The sequence below is a fragment of the Nerophis lumbriciformis genome, linkage group LG18 (genome assembly GCF_033978685.3).
Source record: "Nerophis lumbriciformis linkage group LG18, RoL_Nlum_v2.1, whole genome shotgun sequence".
NCBI classification, from domain to species: domain Eukaryota; kingdom Metazoa; phylum Chordata; class Actinopteri; order Syngnathiformes; family Syngnathidae; genus Nerophis; species Nerophis lumbriciformis.
The window spans coordinates 39,820,001-39,845,000 of record NC_084565.2 but is presented as its reverse complement, the minus strand read 5'-3'; the positions used below and the strand labels follow the sequence as shown (position 1 = coordinate 39,845,000).

The following is a 25,000-nucleotide window of genomic DNA, read 5'->3' as shown; positions in this document are numbered from 1 at the left end:
TTAGTCCTTTCCTGAGACCATGGACTTTTCATATAAAAGTAAATAGGCCCCAATCCCTTTGGGGACACCTTTGTTTCCTTTGGGGACACCTTTGTTTCCTTTGGGGACACCTTTGTTTCCTTTGGGGACACCTTTGTTTTCTAAGTATATACCAGGTTCAAATTGAATCATTTAACCCAGAAAGGGTCTGGGAGGTTCCCAAAAGAACCCAAGTGGTCCCAATGATAAAAAGGGTAACCCAAAGGGTCCCAGATCTGCCACTCAGACAATTTAGGTACATTTCGAACCTTTTGGAGCACTGGGCCTGTTTGGGGTACTTTTGAACCTTTAGGGGGAAGATGGTCCTGTTTGGGGTACTTTGAGACCTTCAGGTCTGTTAGTCCTTTCCTGAGTCCATGGACTTTTCATATAAAAGTCAATAGGCCCCAATCCCTTTGGGGACACCTTTGTTTTCTAAGTATATACAAGGTTCAAATTGAATCATTTAACCCAGAAAGAGTCTGGGAGGTTCCCAAAAGAACCCAAGTGGTCCCAATGATAAAAAGGGTAACCCAAAGGGCATTTCAGACCTTTTGGAGCACCGGGTCTTTTGGTGGTAAGTTCGTTTTACCAAAACAAGAGGGTGGTCCTGTTTGGGACCTTTAGGTCTGTTGGTCCTTTCCTGAGTCCATGGACTTTCCAAGTGAAAGTAAATAGGTCCCAAACTTTTTGGGGAAACTTTTATTTTCTAAGTATCTATAGGGTTCAAATTGAGTCGTTTAACCCAGAAAGGGTCTGGCAGGGTTCCAAAAGAACCCAAGTGGTCCCAATGATAAAAAGGGTAACCCAAAGGGTCCCAGATCTGCCACTCAGACAATTTAGGTACATTTCGAACCTTTTGGAGCACTGGGCCTGTTTGGGGTACTTTTGAACCTTTAGAGGGAAGATGGTCCTGTTTGGGGTACTTTGGGACCCTCAGGTCTGTTAGTCCTTTCCTGAGTCCATGGACTTTGCCGCTCGGACTCTTAGGTACATTTTCCAAACTGTTGGAGCAATGTGTCTTTTGGCAGTAAGTCCTGTTTGGGGTACTTTGGGACCTTCAGGGGGAAGAGGGTCCTGTTTAGCGTACTTTGGGACATTTAGGGGGAAGATGGCCTTGTTTGGGGTGCTTTGAAACCTTCAGGTTTGTTAGTCCTTTCATGAGTCCATGGACTTTGCCGCTCAGACTCTTTAGGTACATTTCGAACTTTTTGGAGCAGTGTCTTTTGGCGGTAAGTCCTGTTTGGGGTAGTTTTTTCGACCTTCAGGGGAACCATGGTCCTGTTTGGGGTACTTTGGGGTAAACTCATCCTGTTTGGGGTACTTTGGGACCTTCAGGTCTGTTAGTCCTTTCCTGAGTCCATGGACTTTGCCGCTCTGACTTTTTAGGTACATTTCAAACCTTTTGGAGCACTGGGCCTGTTTGGGGTACTTTTGAACCTTTAGGGGGAAGATGGCCCTATTTGGGGTACTTTGAGACCTTCAGGTCTGTTAGTCCTTTCCTGAGACCATGGACTTTTCATATAAAAGTAAATAGGCCCCAATCCCTTTGGGGACACCTTTGTTTTCTAAGTATATACCAGGTTCAAATTGAATCATTTAACCCAGAAAGGGTCTGGGAGGTTCCCAAAAGAACCCAAGTGGTCCCAATGATAAAAAGGGTAACCCAAAGGGTCCCAGATCTGCCACTCAGACAATTTAGGTACATTTCGAACCTTTTGGAGCACTGGGCCTGTTTGGGGTACTTTTGAACCTTTAGAGGGAAGATGGTCCTGTTTGGGGTACTTTGGGACCTTCAGGTCTGTTAGTCCTTTCCTGAGTCCATGGACTTTGCCGCTCAGACTCTTTAGGTACATTTCGAACTTTTTGGAGCAGTGTCTTTTGGCGGTAAGTCCTGTTTGGGGTAGTTTTTTCGACCTTCAGGGGAACCATGGTCCTGTTTGGAGTACTTTGGGGTAAACTCATCCTGTTTGGGGTACTTTGGGACCTTCAGGTCTGTTAGTCCTTTCCTGAGTCCATGGACTTTGCCGCTCTGACTCTTTAGGTACATTTCAAACTTTTTGGAGCACTGGGCCTGTTTGGGGTACTTTTGAACCTTTAGGGGGAAGATGGTCCTATTTGGGGTACTTTGAGACCTTCAGGTCTGTTAGTCCTTTCCTGAGTCCATGGACTTTTCATATAAAAGTAAATAGGCCCCAATCCCTTTGGGGACACCTTTGTTTTCTAAGTATATACCAGGTTCAAATTGAATCATTTAACCCAGAAAGGGTCTGGGAGGTTCCCAAAAGAACCCAAGTGGTCCCAATGATAAAAAGGGTAACCCAAAGGGTCCCAGATCTGCCACTCAGACAATTTAGGTACATTTCGAACCTTTTGGAGCACTGGGCCTGTTTGGGGTACTTTTGAACCTTTAGAGGGAAGATGGTCCTGTTTGGGGTACTTTGGGACCTTCAGGTCTGTTAGTCCTTTCCTGAGTCCATGGACTTTGCCGCTCAGACTCTTTAGGTACATTTCGAACTTTTTGGAGCAGTGTCTTTTGGCGGTAAGTCCTGTTTGGGGTAGTTTTTTCGACCTTCAGGGGAACCATGGTCCTGTTTGGAGTACTTTGGGGTAAACTCATCCTGTTTGGGGTACTTTGGGACCTTCAGGTCTGTTAGTCCTTTCCTGAGTCCATGGACTTTGCCGCTCTGACTCTTTAGGTACATTTCAAACTTTTTGGAGCACTGGGCCTGTTTGGGGTACTTTTGAACCTTTAGGGGGAAGATGGTCCTATTTGGGGTACTTTGAGACCTTCAGGTCTGTTAGTCCTTTCCTGAGTCCATGGACTTTTCATATAAAAGTAAATAGGCCCCAATCCCTTTGGGGACACCTTTGTTTTCTAAGTATATACCAGGTTCAAATTGAATCATTTAACCCAGAAAGGGTCTGGGAGGTTCCCAAAAGAACCCAAGTGGTCCCAATGATAAAAAGGGTAACCCAAAGGGTCCCAGATCTGCCACTCAGACAATTTAGGTACATTTCGAACCTTTTGGAGCACTGGGCCTGTTTGGGGTACTTTTGAACCTTTAGAGGGAAGATGGTCCTGTTTGGGGTACTTTGGGACCTTCAGGTCTGTTAGTCCTTTCCTGAGTCCATGGACTTTGCCGCTCAGACTCTTTAGGTACATTTCGAACTTTTTGGAGCAGTGTCTTTTGGCGGTAAGTCCTGTTTGGGGTAGTTTTTTCGACCTTCAGGGGAACCATGGTCCTGTTTGGAGTACTTTGGGGTAAACTCATCCTGTTTGGGGTACTTTGGGACCTTCAGGTCTGTTAGTCCTTTCCTGAGTCCATGGACTTTGCCGCTCTGACTCTTTAGGTACATTTCAAACTTTTTGGAGCACTGGGCCTGTTTGGGGTACTTTTGAACCTTTAGGGGGAAGATGGTCCTATTTGGGGTACTTTGAGACCTTCAGGTCTGTTAGTCCTTTCCTGAGTCCATGGACTTTTCATATAAAAGTAAATAGGCCCCAATCCCTTTGGGGACACCTTTGTTTTCTAAGTATATACCAGGTTCAAATTGAATCATTTAACCCAGAAAGGGTCTGGGAGGTTCCCAAAAGAACCCAAGTGGTCCCAATGATAAAAAGGGTAACCCAAAGGGTCCCAGATCTGCCACTCAGACAATTTAGGTACATTTCGAACCTTTTGGAGCACTGGGCCTGTTTGGGGTACTTTTGAACCTTTAGAGGGAAGATGGTCCTGTTTGGGGTACTTTGGGACCTTCAGGTCTGTTAGTCCTTTCCTGAGTCCATGGACTTTGCCGCTCGGACTCTTAGGTACATTTTCCAAACTGTTGGAGCAATGTGTCTTTTGGCGGTAAGTCCTGTTTGGGGTCCTTTGGGACCTTTAGGGGGAGATGGTCCTGTTTGGGGTACTTTGGGACCTTTAGGGGGAAGATGACCCTGTTTGGGGTACTTTGGGACCTTCAGGTCTGTTAGTCCTTACCTGAGTCCATGGACTTTGCCGCGCAGACTCTTTAGGTACATTTCGAACTTTTTGGAGCACAGTGTCTTTTGGCGGTAAGTCCTGTTTGGGGTACTTTGGGACCTTTTGGGGGAAGATGGTCCTGTTTGGGGTAGTTTTTTCGACCTTCAGGGTAAACATGGTCCTGTTTGGGGTACTTTGGGACCTTCAGGTCTGTTAGTCCTTTCCTGAGTCCATGTACTTTGCCGCTCTGACTCTTTAGGTACATTTCGAACCTTTTGGAGCACAGTGTCTTTTGGCGGTAAGTCCTGTTTGGGGTACTTTGGGACATTTAGGGGGAAGATGCTCCTGTTTGGGGTACTTTGGGATATTTAGGGGTAAACTGATCCTGGTTGGGGTAGTTTTTTTGGACCTTCAGGGGAAAGATGGTCCTGTTTGGGGTACTTTGGGACATTTAGGGGTAAACTGATCGTGTTTGGGATACTTTGGGACCTTCAGGTCTGTTAGTCCTTTCCTGAGTCCATGGACTTTGCCGCTCAGACTCTTTAGGTACATTTCGAACCTTTTGGAGCACAGTGTCTTTTGTCGGTAAGTCCTGGTTGGGGTACTTTGGGACCTTCAGGGCAAAGATGGTCCTGTTTGGGGTAGTGTTTTGGACCTTTAGGGGAAATATGGTCCTGGTTGGGGTACTTTGGGACCTTCAGGGCAAAGATGGTCCTGGTTGGGGTAGTTTTTTGGACCTTCAGGGGAAAGATGGTCCTGGTTGGGGTACTTTGGGACCATCAGGGGAAATATGGTCCTGGTTGGGGTACTTTGGGACCTTCAGGGGAAAGATGGTCCTGGTTGGGACCTTCAGGGCGAAGATGGTCCTGGTTGAGGGTAGTTTTTTGGACCTTTAGGGGCAAGATGATCCTGGTTGGGGTACTTTGGGACCTTCAGAGGGAAGAGGGTCCTGTTTAGCGTACTTTGGGACATTTAGGGGGAAGAGGGTCCTGTTTAGTGTACTTTGGGACATTTAGGGGGAAGATGGCCTTGTTTGGGGTGCTTTGGGACCTTCAGGTTTGTTAGTCCTTTCCTGAGTCCATGGACTTTGCCGCTCAGACTCTTTAGGTACATTTCGAACTTTTTGGAGCACAGTGTCTTTTGGCGGTAAGTCCTGTTTGGGGTACTTTGGGACCTTCAGGGGGAAGAGGGTCCTGTTTAGCGTACTTTGGGACATTTAGGGGGAAGAGGGTCCTGTTTAGTGTACTTTGGGACATTTAGGGGGAAGATGGCCTTGTTTGGGGTGCTTTGGGACCTTCAGGTTTGTTAGTCCTTTCCTGAGTCCATGGACTTTGCCGCTCAGACTCTTTAGGTACATTTCGAACTTTTTGGAGCACAGTGTCTTTTGGCGGTAAGTCTTGTTCGGGGTTTTTTGGGACCTTTAGGGGGACCATGGTCCTGTTTGGGGTACTTTGGGAACATCAGGTAGCAAATGGTCTTTTTGGGTTACTTTGGGACATTGAGGTCTGTTAGTCCTTTCCTGAGACCATGGACTTTTCATATAAAAGTAAATAGGCCCCAATCCCTTTGGGGACACCTTTGTTTTCTGAGTATATACGAGGTTCAAATTGAATCATTTAACCCAGAAAGGGTCTGGGAGGTTCCCAAAAGAACCCAAGTGGTCCCAATGATAAAAAGGGTAACCCAAAGGGTCCCAGATCTGCCACTCAGACAATTTAGGTACATTTCGAACCTTTTGGAGCACTGGGCCTGTTTGGGGTACTTTTGAACCTTTAGAGGGAAGATGGTCCTGTTTGGGGTACTTTGGGACCTTCAGGTCTGTTAGTTCTTTCCTGAGTCCATGGACTTTGCCGCTCGGACTCTTAGGTACAATTTCCAAACTGTTGGAGCACTGTGTCTTTTGGCGGTAAGTCCTGTTTGGGGTCCTTTGGGACCTTTAGGGGGAGATGGTCCTGTTTGGGGTACTTTGGGACCTTTAGGGGGAAGATGATCCTGTTTGGGGTACTTTGGGACCTTCAGGTCTGTTAGTCCTTACCTGAGTCCATGGACTTTGCCGCGCAGACTCTTTAGGTACATTTCGAACTTTTTGGAGCACAGTGTCTTTTGGCGTTAAGTCCTGTTTGGGGTACTTTGGGACCTTTTGGGGGAAGATGGTCCTGTTTAGGGTAGTTTTTTCGACCTTCAGGGTAAACATGGTCCTGTTTGGGATACTTTGGGACCTTCAGGTCTGTTAGTCCTTACCTGAGTCCATGTACTTTGCCGCTCTGACTCTTTAGGTACATTTCGAACCTTTTGGAGCACAGTGTCTTTTGGCGGTAAGTCCTGTTTGGGGTACTTTGGGACATTTAGGGGGAAGATGCTCCTGTTTGGGATACTTTGGGATATTTAGGGGTAAACTGATCCTGGTTGGGGTAGTTTTTTTGGACCTTCAGGGGAAAGATGGTCCTGTTTGGGGTACTTTGGGACATTTAGGGGTAAACTGATCGTGTTTGGGATACTTTGGGACCTTCAGGTCTGTTAGTCCTTTCCTGAGTTCATGGACTTTGCCGCTCAGACTCTTTAGGTACATTTCGAACTTTTTGGAGCTCTGTGTCTTTTGGCGATAAGTCCTGGTTGGGGTACTTTGGGACCTTCAGGGCAAAGATGGTCCTGGTTGGGGTAGTTTTTTGGACCTTCAGGGGAAAGATGGTCCTGGTTGGGGTACTTTGGGACCATCAGGGGAAATATGGTCCTGGTTGGGGTACTTTGGGACCTTCAGGGGAAAGATGGTCCTGGTTGGGACCTTCAGGGCGAAGATGGTCCTGGTTGAGGGTAGTTTTTTGGACCTTTAGGGGCAAGATGATCCTGGTTGGGGTACTTTGGGACCTTCAGAGGAAAGATGGTCCTGGTTGGGGTACTTTGGGACCTTCAGAGGGAAGAGGGTCCTGTTTAGCGTACTTTGGGACATTTAGGGGGAAGAGGGTCCTGTTTAGTGTACTTTGGGACATTTAGGGGGAAGATGGCCTTGTTTGGGGTGCTTTGGGACCTTCAGGTTTGTTAGTCCTTTCCTGAGTCCATGGACTTTGCCGCTCAGACTCTTTAGGTACATTTCGAACTTTTTGGAGCACAGTGTCTTTTGGCGGTAAGTCCTGTTTGGGGTACTTTGGGACCTTCAGGGGGAAGAGGGTCCTGTTTAGCGTACTTTGGGACATTTAGGGGGAAGATGGCCTTGTTTGGGGTGCTTTGGGACCTTCAGGTTTGTTAGTGCTTTCATGAGTCCATGGACTTTGCCGCTCAGACTCTTTAGGTACATTTCGAACTTTTTGGAGCACAGTGTGTTTTGGCGGTAAGTCCTGTTCGGGGTTTTTTGGGACCTTTAGGGGGACGATGGTCCTGTTTGGGGTACTTTGGGAACATCAGGTAGCAAATGGTCCTTTTGGGTTACTTTGGGACATTGAGGTTTGTTAGTCCTTTCCTGAGACCATGGACTTTTCATATAAAAGTAAATAGGCCCCAATCCCTTTGGGGACACCTTTGTTTTCTAAGTATATACCAGGTTCAAATTGAATCATTTAACCCAGAAAGGGTCTGGGAGGTTCCCAAAAGAACCCAAGTTGTCCCAATGATAAAAAGGGTAACCCAAAGGGTCCCAGATCTGCTACTCAGACAATTTAGGTACATTTCGAACCTTTTGGAGCACTGGGCCTGTTTGGGGTACTTTTGAACCTTTAGAGGGAAGATGATCCTGTTTGGGGTACTTTGAGACCTTCAGGTCTGTTAGTTCTTTCCTGAGTCCATGGACTTTGCCGCTCGGACTCTTAGGTACAATTTCCAAACTGTTGGAGCACTGTGTCTTTTGGCGGTAAGTCCTGTTTGGGGTCCTTTGGGACCTTTAGGGGGAAGATGATCCTGTTTGGGGTACTTTGGGACCTTTAGGGGGAGATTGTCCTGTTTGGGGTACTTTGGGACCTTTAGGGGGAAGATGATCCTGTTTGGGGTACTTTGGGACCTTCAGGTCTGTTAGTCCTTACCTGAGTCCATTGACTTTGCCGCTCAGACTCTTTAGGTACATTTCGAACCTTTTGGAGCACTGTCTTTTGGCGGTAAGTCCTGTTTGGGGTACTTTGGGACTTACAGGGCAAAGATGGTCCTGGTTGGGGTAGTTTTTTGGACCTTCAGGGGAAAGATGGTCCTGGTTGGGGTACTTTGGGACCATCAGGGGCAATATGGTCCTGGTTGGGGTACTTTGGGACCTTCAGGAGAAAGATGGTCCTGGTAGGGGTACTTTGGGACGTTCAGGGGAAATATGGTCCTGGTTGGGGTACTTTGGGACCATCAGGGGAAATATGGTCCTGGTTGGGGTACTTTGGGACCTTCAGGAGAAAGATGGTCCTGGTTGGGGTACTTTGGGACCTTCAGGGGAAAGATGGTCCTGGTTGGGGTACTTTGGGACCTTCAGGGGAAAGATGGTCCTGGTTGGGGTACTTTGGGACCTTCAGGGGGAAGATGGTCCTGGTGGGGGAACTTTGGGACCTTCAGGGGAAAGATGGTCCTGGTTGGGGAACTTTGGGACCTTCAGGGCGAAGATGGTCCTGGTTGAGGGTAGTTTTTTGGACCTTTAGGGGAAAGATGATCCTGGTTGGGGTACTTTGGGACCTTCAGGGCGAAGACGGTTCTATTTGGGGTACTTTGGGACCTTCAGGGCGAAGACGGTTCTATTTGGGGTAGTTTTTTTTTACATTTAGGGGAAAGACGGTCCTGGTTGGGGTACTTTGGGACCTTCAGAGGAAAGATGGTCCTGGTTGGGGTACTTTGGGACCTTCAGGGCGAAGATGGTTCTATTTGGGGTAGTTTTTTTGGACATTGAGGGGAAAGATGGTCCTGGTTGGGGTACTTTGGGACCTTCAGGGGAAAGCTGGTCCTGGTTGGGGTACTTTGGGACTTTCAAGGCAAAGATGGTCCTGTTTGGGGTAGTTTTTTGGACCTTCAGGGGAAAGATGGTCCTGGTTGGGGTACTTTGGACCTTCAGAGGAAAGATGGTCCTGGTTAGGGTACTTTGGGACCTTCATGGCAAAGATGGTCCTGTTTGGGGTAGTTTTTTGGACCTTTAGGGGAAAGATGGTCCTGGTTGGGGTACTTTGGGACCTTCAGGAGAAAGATGGTCCTGGTTGGGGTACTTTGGGACGTTCAGGGGAAAGATGGTCCTGGTTGGGGTACTTTGGGACCTTCAGGGGAAAGATGGTCCTGGTTGGGGAACTTTGGGACCTTCAGGGGAAAGATGGTCCTGGTTGGGGAACTTTGGGACCTTCAGGGTGAAGATGGTCCTGGTTGAGGGTAGTTTTTTGGACCTTTAGGGACAAGATGATCCTGGTTGGGGTACTTTGGGACCTTCAGAGGAAAGATGGTCCTGGTTAGGGTACTTTGGACCTTCATGGCAAAGATGGTCTTGTTTGGGGTAGTTTTTTTTGGACATTTAGGGGAAAGATGGTCCTGGTTGGGGTACTTTGGGACCTTCAGGGAAAAGATGGTCCTGGTTGGGGCACTTTGGGACCTTCAGGGGAAAGATGGTCCTGGTTGGGGAACTTTGGGACCTTCAGGGGAAAGATGGTCCTGGTTGAGGGTAGTTTTTTTACCTTTAGGGGCAAGATGATCCTGGTTGGGGTACTTTGGGACCTTCAGAGGAAAGATGGTCCTGGTTGGGGTACTTTGGGACCTTCAGGGCGAAGATGGTTCTATTTGGGGTAGTTTTTTTGCACATTTAGGGGCAAGATGGTCCTGGTTGGGGTACTTTGGGACCTTCAGAGGAAAGATGGTCCTGGTTGGGGTACTTTGGGACCTTCAGGGCGAAGATGGTTCTATTTGGGGTAGTTTTTTTGGACATTGAGGGGAAAGATGGTCCTGGTTGGGGTACTTTGGGACCTTCAGGGGAAAGCTGGTCCTGGTTGGGGTACTTTGGGACCTTCAAGGCGAAGATGGTCCTGTTTGGGGTAGTTTTTTGGACCTTCAGGGGTAAGATGGTCCAGGTTGGGGTACTTTGGGACCTTCAGTGTCCCTAAAAGTCAGAGCCCTATATTCTAAGTGCCCAAACCTGTCTGAGGACACTGCCTTTCCCTACCCCAGCAAAAAAATGACCAAGTCGGAGGGCTACGTGAAACCACTACATGACCCACATCAGGACCGTTCTAAACGTAGCAAACTGAACTGGACTGGGAGGACGACATGAGGCTTGAACACTGCGTACAGTACTGACGTAAGATGATTGATGGTGTAAATAAACATGTCACACCAGCAGCGACAGAGTCCGTCTCTTTGAAAAGAATCCGCCTGATCCTCCTTTTGTTCCTTGAAATAAGCCATCACATGACAACCTAATCCCACATCATTATCCACATCAAAACGTGCCCGTCGCCTCCGGGCGCCCGGGGGCCGGCGGCAGGGCACGCCGCCTGTGTAACGGGATGATATGGATTACGCCCGGCGGACCCGACCTTGCCCCCCCCCTGCTCGGTTTTTGATGCCTGCCAGTGCAACACATGCCATCCCTCGCCCAATGGAAGCCAAATACCCCCTGATGATTAAGGTCACCCTTATAAACCTCCAACAGTCCGGGGGCAGGAGTGGCGGCGGAGTACGCCAACGGTCTTTGTGGACGCCGGGGTCATCTCTGTCCCGTCGCTGAAAAAGGCGGGAAAGAGGAAAGAATGGCAGTGAAAGTTTGTCCTTTCAACTGGTGTGTCAGCGTTAATCCGCCGCATGAGACGTTTATCCCGGGATCACCAGGGATCTGACGGTCATTTGCCGCCAGCGTCCCCCGAGGGCTCAGCTGGTTAGTCTGGACTCTGATGGAAATGTGTTGGACTAATTTGGCTTTAGCGGGATTGGCCCAACGCCAGTCCGCTCATCCCGCAGATTATCCCGCCGTGAGCGCTTGGACGCGAGCCTCGCTCGCTCCCGTCTTCTCGTCAGAGCCTTCAAGCAGCGGAAACTGTTTTGCCCTTCACAATAAGAGCCTCGCTCAGGACAGGCTAACCTCCTCCAACCTCCGAGGACAAAGCTACGGACAATGGGAGACCGGGCTTTCTGCTCCGCCGCTCCCAGTCTGTGGAACGCTCTCCCTGACCACCTGAGGGCACCACAGACTGTGGATGCTTTTAAACAAGGCTTAAAAACCCTTCTTTAAAAAAAAAAAAAAAAAAGCCTTTTTTTTTTTTTTTAGATGTATGCATACTAGTTTTAGCTATTTGGCTGTTCTAGTTTTTATTTTTATTTATTTTTTATTTTTTATTTTTTTTAATACATTAAAAAAAGCCTATTTTTTTAGATGTATGCATACTAGTTTTAGCTATTTGGCTGTTCTAGTTTTTATTTTTATTTATTTTTTATTTTGTTTTTTTTAATACATTAAAAAAAGCCTATTTTTTTTAGATATATGCATACTAGTTTTAGCTATTTGGCTGTTCTAGTTTTTATTTTTTTTTATTTTGTTTTTTTTAATACACTGTAGCACTTTGAGGTTGTTTACTCAATGTAAAGTGCTTTTTTACAAATAAAATATATTATTATTATTATTATCATTATTATGTGCAAGATTTTTGTTCATTTTTAAATCCAATTTCCACAAAAACCTCTCATCCACAACAGTTTTCCATTCAATGGGGGGGGGGTATAGCAGCCGTGCCAGCAACTTGAGTGTTCCAGGTTCGATCCCCGCTTCCGCCGTCCGAGTCACTGCCGTTGTGTCCTTGGGCACTAGAGAAAAGCGCTATATAAATATAATTCACAATATTAAGTAGTTCCCATGAGGCAGCAGGGATGTAACGATTACAAGTTTCAACGACAAACTGCGTTAGTATTACTAAATGCATTTTAATCAGCAGCTAACGCCGCAGTTTGATAGCTAGCAACTGGCAAGCTAATCGCTAGATAGAAACTGGTGCGCTAATCGCTTGATAACAGCCAACGTGTTAATCATTCGATAGCTAGTGTACTAATCACTAGCTAGTATAACTAAATACATTTTTATCAGCAGCTAACGCGCAATTTGATAGCTAGCAGCTGGCAAGCTAATCGCTAGATAGGCGCTGGTGCGCTAATCGCTTGATAACAGCTAACATGTTAATCACTAGATAACTAGTGAACTAATCACTAGGTAGTATTACTAAATACATTTTTATCAGCAGCTAATGCCGCAATTTGATAGCTGGCAGCTGGCAAGCTAATCGCTAGATAGGAGCTGGTGTGCTAATTGCTTGATAACAGCTAACATGTGAATCACTAGATAGCTAGTGCACTGATCGCTAGCTGGTATTACTAAATACATTTTTATCAGCAGCTAATGCCGCAATTTGATAGCTAGCAACTGGCAAGCTAATCGCTAGATAGGAACTAGTGTGCTAGTTGCTTGATAACAGCTAACATGTGAATCACTAGATAGCTAGTGCACTGATCGCTAGCTGGTATTACTAAATACATTTTTATCAGCAGCTAATGCCGCAATTTGATAGCTAGCAACTGGCAAGCTAATCGCTAGATAGGAACTAGTGTGCTAGTTGCTTGATAACAGCTAACATGTGAATCACTAGATAACTGGTGCACTAATCACTAGCTAGTATTACTAAATACATTTTTATCAGCAGCTAACACGCAATTTGATAGCTGGCAGCTGGCAAGCTAATCGCTAAATAGGCGCTGGTGCGCCAATCGCTTGATAACAGCTAACATGTTAATCACTAGATAGCTAGTGCACTAATCACTAGCTAATATTACCAAATACATTTTTATCAGCAGCTAACGCCGCAGTTTGATAGCTAGCAACTGGCAAGCTAATCGCTAGATAGGAACTGGTGCGCTAATCGCTTGATAACAGCCAACGTGTTAATCATTCGATAGCTAGTGCACTAATCACTAGCTAGTATTACTAAATACATTTTTATCAGCAGCTAACACGCAATTTGATAGCTAGCAGCTGGCAAGCTAATCGCTAGATAGGAGCTGGTGTGCTAATTGCTTGATAACAGCTAACATGTGAATCACTAGATAGCTAGTGCACTGATCACTAGCTAGTATTACTAAATACATTTTTATCAGCAGCTAACGCGCAATATGATAGCGAGCAGCTGGCAAGCTAATCGCTAGATAGGAGCTGGTGTGCTAATTGCTTGATTACAGCTAACATGTGAATCACTAGATAGCTAGTGCACTGATCGCTACCTGGTATTACTAAATACATTTTTATCAGCAGCTAATGCCGCAATTTGATAGCTAGCAGCTGGCAAGCTAATCGCTAGATAGAAGCTGGTGCGCTAATCGCTTCATAACAGCTAACATGTTAATCACTAGATAGCTAGAGCACTGATCACTAGCTTGCAGCCAACTAGTTATTAATTGCTAGTTGACAGCTAACAAGTTAATCGCTACATAGTAGATGGAGTGTTAATTGCTAACTATTGTGTTAATCGCTAGATTGGAGCTGGCATGATAATCGCAAGGTAGCAACTGGCAACTAACAGCTAGAACATTAAATGCAAGCTGGCAGCTAGCACGTTGATTGCTCCCGAGCTGAACTATTGCACCAATTGCTAGCACGTTAATTGCTAGCAGGCTAATCACTACCTGGAAATCGGTGTGTTAATTGTCAGCTCGCAAATATCTTGTTAATTGCTTGCTAAGAGCTAGTGCGCTAATTGCTATCTGGCAACCAGTGTGCCAATTTCCAGCTATCAACTAGCTATTTGATAGTAGGAGACTAGCATGCTAATCGTTACCTGGCAGCTAGCGTGTTGATTGCTAGGTAGTAACTGACAGGCTAATCGCTATCTAAGAGATAGAGCGTGTCAATTACCAGCTACCTAATGATCGCTACCTAATTCCAACTGAAAACTCTAACAAAGGACATTTCAAGCCACATGGTACCAAGTACCGGTACCTGAGAATCACTACCGGTACTCCACACAACCCATTTGTGGTACTTTTTGTGTGTACTAATAAATATTAATGATGTTCGACAATAAATCCTCAGTCTTATTGCAACATTTCAAAACGAGCCGATTATGATAACTGCCGCCTTTGTTTCATTATCACATTTCTGACAGTTACAAGTCCAAGACGTAACGTTGGCTCGTCAGTTCAGTCCTGGCTGAATCTCGTCTTGTGTTGCGCCCTAAAAAGTGTCAATACTGTAAGTACTGTACTTGTTACACATTAGCTGTTTCTTAGTTGTAGTTGTCATTTACACATTTGGAGGAGTTTGAAATCGCCATGTAAAATCACTCATGCTAATCGGTAGCATGTAAATGGTATTTCCGATGTAAATTAGCATGGAGCTAGCGCATATTCGAAAGGGTGGAGCCTTACTTTACCTACGACTTTTTATTGAATCAATAACTTAGTTGTAGTTGTCATTAACACATTTGGAGGTGTTTGAAATCGCCATGTAAAATCGCTCATGCTAATCGGTAGCATATATATGGCATTTTTTGATATAAATTAGCATGGAGCCTTACTTTACTTACGACTTTTTATTGAGTCAATAACTTCGTTGTAAATGTCATTAACACATTTGGAGGTGTTTGAAATCGCCATGTAAAATCGCTCATGCTAATCGGCAGCATGTATATGGCATTTTTTGATGTATATTAGCATGGAGCTATCACATTTTTGGAAGGGTGGAGCCTTACTTTACTTACAACTTTTTATTGAGTCAATCACTTAGTTGTAGTTGTCATTAACACATTTGGATGTGTTTGAAATCGCCATGTAAAATCGCTCATGCTAATCGGTAGCATGTTTACGGCATTTTTCATGTAAATTAGCATGGAGCGAGCGCATTTTCGAAAGGGTAGAGCCTTACTTTACCTACGACTTCTTATTGAGTCAATAACTTAGTTGTAGTTGTCATTAACACATTTGGAGGTGTTTAAAATCGCCATGTTAAATCGCTAATGCTAGTCGGTAGCATGTAAATGGTATTTCCGATATAAATTAGCATGGAGCCTTACTTTACTTACGACTTTTTATTCAGTCAATAACTTAGTTGTAGTTGTCATTAACACATTTGGAGGTGTTTGAAAACGCCATGTAAAATCGCTCATGCTAATCGGTAGCATGTAAATGGAATTTCCCATGTAAATTAGCATGGAGCTCGCGCATTTTCGAAAGGGCGGAGCCTTACTTTACTTATGACTTTTTATTGAGTCAATAACTTAGTTAGGGCGGCATGGCGTAGTGGGTAGAGCAACCGTGCCAGAAACCCGAGGGTTGCAGGTTCGCTCCCCGCCTCTTACCATCCAAAAATCGCTGCCGTTGTGTCCTTGGGCGGGACACTTCACCCTTTGCCCCTGGTGCCACTCACACCGGTGAATTGAATGATGAATGATAGGTGGTGGTTGGAGGGGCCGTTGGCGCAAATTGCAGCCACGCTTCTGTCAGTCTATCCCAGGGCAGCTGTGGCTATGAAAGTAGCTTACCACCACCAGGTGTGAATGAATGATGGGTTCTACATGTAAAGCGACTTTGGGTACTTAGAAAAGCGCTATATAAATCCCAGTTATTATTATTATTATTATTATTATTAGTTGTAGTTGCCATTAACACATTTGGAGGTGTTTGAAATCGCCATGTAAAATCGCTCATGCTAATTGGTAGGATATAAATTAGCATGGAGCCTTACTTTACTTACGACTTTTTATTGAGTCAATAACTTTGTTGTAAATGTCATTACCACATTTGGAGGTGTTTGAAATCGCCATGTAAAATCGCTAATGCTAATCGGTAGCATGTATATGGCATTTTTCGATGCAAATTAGCATGGAGCGAGCGCAAATTTCGAAAGGGTAGAGCCCTACTTTACTTACGACTTTTTCATGAGTCAATAACTTTGTTGTAGTTGTCGTAAACACATTTGAAGGTGTTTGAAATCGCCATGTAAAATCGCTCATGCTAATCGGTAGCATGTATATGGCATTTTTCGATGTAAATTAGCATGGAGCTAGCGCATTTTCGAAAGGGCGGAGCCTTACTTTACTTATGACTTTTTATTGAGTCAATAACTTAGTTGTAGTTGTCATTAACACATTTGGAGGTGTTTGAAATCGCCATGTAAAATCGCTCATGCTAATCGGTAGCATGTAAATGGATTTCCCATATAAAACAGCATGGAGCTAGCGTATTTTCGAAAGGGCGGAGCCTTACTTTACTTATGACTTTTTATTGAGTCAATAACTTAGTTGTAGTTGTCATTAACACATTTGGAGGTGTTTGAAATCGCCATGTAAAATCGCTCATGCTAATCGGCAGCATGTATATGACATTTTTTTATGTATATCAGCATGGAGCTATCACATTTTTGAAAGGGCGGAGCTTTACTTTACTTACAACTTTTTATTGAGTCAATAACTTAGTTGTAGTTGTCATTAACACATTTGGAGGTGTTTGAAATCGCCATGTAAAATCACTAATGCTAATCGGTAGCATATATATGGCATTTTTCGATGTAAATTAGCATGGAGCGAGCGCATTTTCTAAAGGGTGGAGCCTTACTTTACCTATGACTTTTTAATGAGTCAATAACTTAGTTGTAGTTGTCATTAACACATTTGGAGGTGTTTTAAATCGCCATGTAAAATCGCTCATGCTAATCGGTAGCATGTAAATGGCATTTCCCATGTAAATTAGCATGGAGCTAGCGCATTTTCGAAAGGGTGGAGCCTTACTTTACCTACGACTTTTTATTGAGTCAATAACTTAGTTGTAGTTGTCATTAACACATTTGGAGGTGTTTGAAATCGCCATGTAAAATCGCTCATGCTAATCGGTAGCATGTATATGGCATTTCCCATGTAAATTAGCATGGAGCTAGTGCATTTTCGGAAGGGTGGAACCTTTACTTACGACGGAGCATTTTTTTTTTTTTTTTTGAGTCAATAACTTTGAAAATGGCAACATCACCTCGAGGTAGTTTGGCGGAGTCCGCTCTCAGTGCTGCTGGAGTGATCGGCGATTACTGAAGTGAGTGGGTAACATTTCCCCCTCCACACTGGCTGACCTGCGCCGTTTTTTGGGGTTTTTTTTTCGCTCACCTTCCGATTGGCCGCGGGGGTCAGAGTGGCAGCTGGCGTGACGTAACGTCCCGCCCCCCCCCCTCGCCATCCTCGCCATCCTCGCCACGGTCATAAAGAGCAATATCTGCTTGCATGGATTGAGATAATCTGAGGTAGATTACTGCTGCAGGACACTGACATGTTTGTTGTGTAAAAGCGTGTTTATCAAACAATGTGTCCTTAGGAGGAGGGGAAAAAAAAGAAAAAAAGTCCGATGCGGCAGATGGCCGACCCCTGCGCTCGCTCGCTCGCCCGCCATGCTAAAGGCACAGCTAGTCTGCCCTTCCTGCGCTCTAATGGGATTTTAGACTCTTCCTTCAAATGAATTATACGTCCAAAAACTGGGATTATTTGTTTTAATCTCCGCCCCCCACACACACACACACACACACACACACACACACACAAAAAAAATCGGACTTTGCCCCGCGCTCGTCGCATTCACGGAAAAGCTGAGCGGCGGGATCGGAGGAAGGCCAGAACCCGCGCAGAACTCGCCCGAGACCGTCCGGACCCTGCAGGAGAACCGAGTGCGGGAGAGAAAAGAGGACCGCCGACTTGCAGTGAAGGCTTCGCTACACGTCTCAACATGCCTCACTCCCAGAAGAAAGGTGAGATGTTTGTCCTGCAGCTTTTCAATCAATTAATTTTGCAACGAAATTAAGGAGAAATTAAATAAATATACTATATATTTCATATTAATGTCGACTATTAAAAAAAACTGAACTTTTAGCTTTACTTGTTGAATTATTTTGAAGTATTTATTATCCAAATATTTTCATTGAAATAATACAGAATTTAAAAGGTATTTTTTTTGTAAATGTCGGCCAATTTTTATTTTTTTTCGGAAATGTTATTTATTTATTCATTAAATTAAATAAATACAAATAATACACTGTAATTAAGTGTATTAAGTCACAAGTTACAGTAAGCTACTGTAGATAATTTACAGGAAATTATTGAATTATTTTGAAGTATTTATTATCCAAATACTTTCATTGAAATAATACAGAATTTAAAAGGTATTTTTTTTGTAAATGTTGGTCAATTTTCATTTTTTTTAGGAAATGTTATTTATTTATTCATTAAATAAATAAAAAATAAAAAATACACTGTAATTAAGTGTATTAAATCACAAATTACAGTAAGCTACTGTAGATAATTTACAGGAAATTACTGTAATTGTTGAATTATTTATTATCCAAATACTTTCATTGAAATAATACAGAATTTAAAAGGTATTTTTTTGTAAATGTCGGCCAATTTTTATTTTTTTAAGGAAATGTTATTTATTTATTCATTAAATTAAATAAATACAAATAATACACTGTAATTAAGTGTATTAAGTCACAAGTTACAGTAAGCTACTGTAGATAATTTACAGGAAATTATTGAATTATTTTGAAGTATTTATTATCCAAATACTTTCATTGAAATAATACAGAATTTAAAAGGTATTTTTTTGTAAATGTCGGCCAATTTTTTTATTTTTTTTTAGGAAATGTTATTTATTTATTCATTAAATTAAATAAATACAAATAATACACTGTAATTAAGTGTATTAAATCACAAATTACAGTAAGCTACTGTAGATCATTTACAGGAAATTACTGTAATTGTTGAAGTATTTTGAAGTATTTATTATCCAAATACTTTCATTGAAATAATACAGAATTTAAAAGGTATTTTTTTGTAAATGTCGGCCAATTTTTTTTTTTTTTTCAGGAAATGTTATTTATTTATTCATTAAATTAAATAAATACAAATAATACACTGTAATTAAGTGTATTAAATCACAAGTTACAGTCAGCTTACTGTGGATAATTCACAGGAAATTACTGTAATTGTTGAATTATTTTGAAGTATTTATTATCCAAATACTTTCATTGAAATAATACAGAATTTAAAAGGTATTTTTTTGTAAATGTCGGCCAATTTTAATTTTTTTAGGAAATGTTATTTATTTATTCATTAAATTAAATAAATACAAATAACACACTGTAATTAAGTGTATTAAGTCACAAGTTACAGTAAGCTACTGTGGATAATTCACAGGAAATTACTGTAATTGTTGAATTATTTTGAAGTATTTATTATCCAAATACTTTCATTGAAATAATACAGAATTTAAAAGGTTTTTTTTTTTTTTTTTAGGAAATGTTATTTATTTATTCATTAAATTAAATAAATACAAATAATACACTGTAATTAAGTGTATTAAGTCACAAATTACAGTAAGCTACTGTAGATAATTCACAGGAAATTACTGTAATTGTTGAATTATTTTGAAGTATTTATTATCCAAATACTTTCATTGAAATAATACAGAATTTAAAAGTTTTTTTTTTTTTTAGGAAATGTTATTTATTTATTCATTAAATTAAATAAATACAAATAATACACTGTAATTAAGTGTATTAAATCACAAGTTACAGTCAGCTACTGTGGATAATTCACAGGAAATTACTGTAATTGTTGAATTATTTTGAAGTATTTATTATCCAAATACTTTAATTGAAATAATACAGAATTTGAAAGGTATTTTTTTGTAAATGTCGGCCAATTTTTATTTTTTTCAGGAAATGTTATTTATTTATTCATTAAATTAATTAAATACAAATAATACACTGTAATTAAGTGTATTAAGTCACAAGTTACAGTTAGCTACTGTAAATAATTTACAGGAAATTACTATAATTGTTGAATTATTTTGAAGTATTTATTATCCAAATACTTTCATTGAAATAATACAGAATTTAAAAGGTATTTTTTTGTAAATGTTGGTCAATTTTTATTTTTTTTTAGGAAATGTTATTTATTCATTAAATAAATAAATAAAAAATACACTGTAATTAAGTGTATTAAATCACAAGTTACAGTCAGCTACTGTGGATAATTCACAGGAAATTACTGTAATTGTTGAATTATTTTGAAGTATTTATTATCCAAATACTTTCATTGAAATAATACAGAATTTAAAAGGTATTTTTTGTAAATGTCGGCCAATTTTTATTTTTTTTCGTAAATGTTATTTATTTATTCATTAAATTAAATAAATACAAATAATACACTGTAATTAAGTGTATTAAATCACAAGTTACAGTCAGCTACTGTGGATAATTCACAGGAAATTACTGTAATTGTTGAATTATTTTGAAGTATTTATTATCCAAATACTTTCATTGAAATAATACAGAATTTAAAAGGTATTTTTTTGTAAATGTCGGCCAATTTTTATTTTTTTTTCGTAAATGTTATTTATTTATTCATTAAATTAAATAAATACAAATAATACACTGTAATTAAGTGTATTAAATCACAAGTTACAGTCAGCTACTGTGGATAATTCACAGGAAATTACTGTAATTGTTGAATTATTTTGAAGTATTTATTATCCAAATACTTTCATTGAAATAATACAGAATTTAAAAGGCATTTTTTTGTAAATGTCGGCCAATTTTTATTTTTTTTCGTAAATGTTATTTATTTATTCATTAAATTAAATAAATACAAATAATACACTGTAATTAAGTGTATTAAATCACAAGTTACAGTCAGCTACAGTGAATAATTCACAGGAAATTACAGTAATTGTTGAATTATTTTGAAGTATTTATTATCCAAATACTTTCATTGAAATAATACAGAATTTAAAAGGTATTTCTTTGTAAATGTCGGCCAATTTTTATTTTTTTTTAGGAAATGTTATTTATTTATTCATTAAATTAAATAAATACAAATAATACACTGTAATTAAGTGTATTAAATCACAAGTTACAGTCAGCTACTGTAGATAATTTACAGGAAATTACTGTAATTGTTGAATTATTTTGAAGTATTTATTATCCAAATACTTTCATTGAAATAATACAGAATTTAAAAGGTATTTCTTTGTAAATGTCGGCCAATTTTTATTTTTTTTAGGAAATGTTATTTATTTATTCATTAAATTAAATAAATACAAATAATACACTGTAATTAAGTGTATTAAGTCACAAGTTACAGTCAGCTACTGTGGATAATTCACAGGAAAATACTGTAATTGTTGAATTATTTTGAAGTATTTATTATCCAAATACTTTCATTGAAATAATACAGAATTTAAAAGGTATTTTTTTGTAAATGTCGGCCAATTCTTATTTTTTTTAGGAAATGTTATTTATTTATTCATTAAATTAAATAAATACAAATAATACACTGTAATTAAGTGTATTATGTCACAAGTTACAGTAAGCTACTGTGGATAATTCACAGGAAATTACTGTAATTGTTGAATTATTTTGAAGTATTTATTATCCAAATACTTTCATTGAAATAATACAGAACTTAAAAGGTAATTTTTGTAAATGTCAGCCAATTTTTATTTTTTTTCCGTAAATGTTAATTTATTCATTAAATTAAATAAATACAAATAATACACTGTAATTAAGTGTATTAAGTCACAAGTTACAGTAAGCTACTGTAGATCATTTACAGGAAATTACTGTAATTGTTGAATTATTTTGAAGTATTTATTATCCAAATACTTTCATTGAAATAATACAGAATTTAAAAGGTTTTTTTTTGTAAATGTTGGTCAATTTAATTTTTTTTAGGAAATGTTATTTATTTATTCATTAAATAAATAAAAAATAAAAAATACACTGTAATTAAGTGTATTAAATCACAAGTTACAGTAAGCTACTGTGGATAATTCACAGGAAATTACTGTAATTGTTGAATTATTTTGATTTATTATCCAAATACTTTCATTGAAATAATACAGAATTTAAAAGGTTTTTTTTTTGTAAATGTCGGCCAATTTTTATTTTTTTTAGGAAATGTTATTTATTTATTCATTAAATTAAATAAATACAAATAACACACTGTAATTAAGTGTATTAAGTCACAAGTTACAGTAAGCTACTGTGGATAATTCACAGGAAATTACTGTAATTGTTGAATTATTTTGAAGTATTTATTATCCAAATACTTTCATTGAAATAATACAGAATTTAAAAGGTATTTTTTTGTAAATGTCGGCCAATTCTTATTTTTTTTAGGAAATGTTATTTATTTATTCATTAAATTAAATAAATACAAATAATACACTGTAATTAAGTGTATTATGTCACAAGTTACAGTAAGCTACTGTGGATAATTCACAGGAAATTACTGTAATTGTTGAATTATTTTGAAGTATTTATTATCCAAATACTTTCATTGAAATAATACAGAACTTAAAAGGTAATTTTTGTAAATGTCAGCCAATTTTTATTTTTTTTCCGTAAATGTTAATTTATTCATTAAATTAAATAAATACAAATAATACACTGTAATTAAGTGTATTAAGTCACAAGTTACAGTAAGCTACTGTAGATCATTTACAGGAAATTACTGTAATTGTTGAATTATTTTGAAGTATTTATTATCCAAATACTTTCATTGAAATAATACAGAATTTAAAAGGTTTTTTTTTGTAAATGTTGGTCAATTTAATTTTTTTTAGGAAATGTTATTTATTTATTCATTAAATAAATAAAAAATAAAAAATACACTGTAATTAAGTGTATTAAATCACAAGTTACAGTAAGCTACTGTGGATAATTCACAGGAAATTACTGTAATTGTTGAATTATTTTGATTTATTATCCAAATACTTTCATTGAAATAATACAGAATTTAAAAGGTTTTTTTTTTGTAAATGTCGGCCAATTTTTATTTTTTTTAGGAAATGTTATTTATTTATTCATTAAATTAAATAAATACAAATAACACACTGTAATTAAGTGTATTAAGTCACAAGTTACAGTAAGCTACTGTGGATAATTCACAGGAAATTACTGTAATTGTTGAATTATTTTGAAGTATTTATTATCCAAATACTTTCATTGAAATAATACAGAATTTAAAAGGTATTTTTTTGTAAATGTCGGCCAATTCTTATTTTTTTTAGGAAATGTTATTTATTTATTCATTAAATTAAATAAATACAAATAATACACTGTAATTAAGTGTATTATGTCACAAGTTACAGTAAGCTACTGTGGATAATTCACAGGAAATTACTGTAATTGTTGAATTATTTTGAAGTATTTATTATCCAAATACTTTCATTGAAATAATACAGAACTTAAAAGGTAATTTTTGTAAATGTCAGCCAATTTTTATTTTTTTTCCGTAAATGTTAATTTATTCATTAAATTAAATAAATACAAATAATACACTGTAATTAAGTGTATTAAGTCACAAGTTACAGTAAGCTACTGTAGATCATTTACAGGAAATTACTGTAATTGTTGAATTATTTTGAAGTATTTATTATCCAAATACTTTCATTGAAATAATACAGAATTTAAAAGGTTTTTTTTTGTAAATGTTGGTCAATTTAATTTTTTTTAGGAAATGTTATTTATTTATTCATTAAATAAATAAAAAATAAAAAATACACTGTAATTAAGTGTATTAAATCACAAGTTACAGTAAGCTACTGTGGATAATTCACAGGAAATTACTGTAATTGTTGAATTATTTTGATTTATTATCCAAATACTTTCATTGAAATAATACAGAATTTAAAAGGTTTTTTTTTTGTAAATGTCGGCCAATTTTTATTTTTTTTAGGAAATGTTATTTATTTATTCATTAAATTAAATAAATACAAATAACACACTGTAATTAAGTGTATTAAGTCACAAGTTACAGTAAGCTACTGTGGATAATTCACAGGAAATTACTGTAATTGTTTAATTATTTTGAAGTATTTATTATCCAAATACTTTCATTGAAATAATACAGAATTTAAAAGGTTTTTTTTTGTAAATGTTGGTCAATTTAATTTTTTTTAGGAAATGTTATTTATTTATTCATTAAATAAATAAAAAATAAAAAATACACTGTAATTAAGTGTATTAAATCACAAGTTACAGTAAGCTACTGTGGATAATTCACAGGAAATTACTGTAATTGTTGAATTATTTTGATTTATTATCCAAATACTTTCATTGAAATAATACAGAATTTAAAAGGTATTTTTTTGTAAATGTTGGCCAATTTTTATTTTTTTTCGGAAATGTTATTTATTTATTCATTAAATTAAATAAATACAAATAATACACTGTAATTAAGTGTATTAAGTCACAAGTTACAGTAAGCTACTGTAGATAATTTACAGGAAATTATTGAATTATTTTGAAGTATTTATTATCCAAATACTTTCATTGAAATAATACAGAATTTAAAAGGTATTTTTTTGTAAATGTCGGCCAATTTTTTTTTTTTTTTAGGAAATGTTATTTATTTATTCATTAAATTAAATAAATACAAATAATACACTGTAATTAAGTGTATTAAATCACAAGTTACAGTAAGCTACTGTGGATAATTCACAGGAAATTACTGTAATTGTTGAATTATTTTGAAGTATTTATTATCCAAATACTTTCATTGAAATAATACAGATTTTAAAAGGTATTTTTTTGTAAATGTCGGCCAATTTTTATTTTTTTTCGTAAATGTTATTTATTTATTCATTAAATTAAATAAATACAAATAATACACTGTGATTAAGTGTATTAAATCACAAGTTACAGTCAGCTACTGTGGATAATTCACAGGAAATTACTGTAATTGTTGAATTATTTGAAGTATTTATTATCCAAATACTTTCATTGAAATAATACAGAATTTAAAAGGTATTTTTTGTAAATGTCGGCCAATTTTTATTTTTTTTCGTAAATGTTATTTATTTATTCATTAAATTAAATAAATACAAATAATACACTGTAATTAAGTGTATTATGTCACAAGTTACAGTAAGCTACTGTAGATCATTTACAGGAAATTACTGTAATTGTTGAATTATTTTGAAGTATTTATTATCCAAATGCTTTCATTGAAATAATACAGGATTTAAAAGGTATTTTTTGTAAATGTCGGCCAATTTTTATTTATTTTTAGGAA

The 25,000-nt window shown here is 38.2% G+C and overlaps 2 protein-coding genes across 4 annotated transcripts in view; one reads left to right on the top strand and one right to left on the bottom strand.

The window, feature by feature from the left end:
• Positions 1–25,000, bottom strand: part of lpp (LIM domain containing preferred translocation partner in lipoma) — a 571,221-nt gene that overhangs the window by 484,918 nt on the left and 61,303 nt on the right. The gene's annotated exons all lie outside the window — the stretch shown is intronic.
• bcl6aa (BCL6A transcription repressor a) overlaps positions 17,507–25,000 on the top strand; it is a 52,532-nt gene continuing 45,038 nt past the window's right edge. For 2 of the 3 annotated variants that reach the window (XM_061978387.2, XM_061978386.2), the window contains exon 1: positions 17,507–17,670. In XM_061978387.2, the coding sequence (XP_061834371.2) occupies positions 17,649–17,670 (22 nt within the window). In that variant the 5' untranslated portion in view covers positions 17,507–17,648. The remainder of the gene's footprint in view (positions 17,671–25,000) is intronic. The other variant, XM_061978388.2, reaches the window with a different exon arrangement.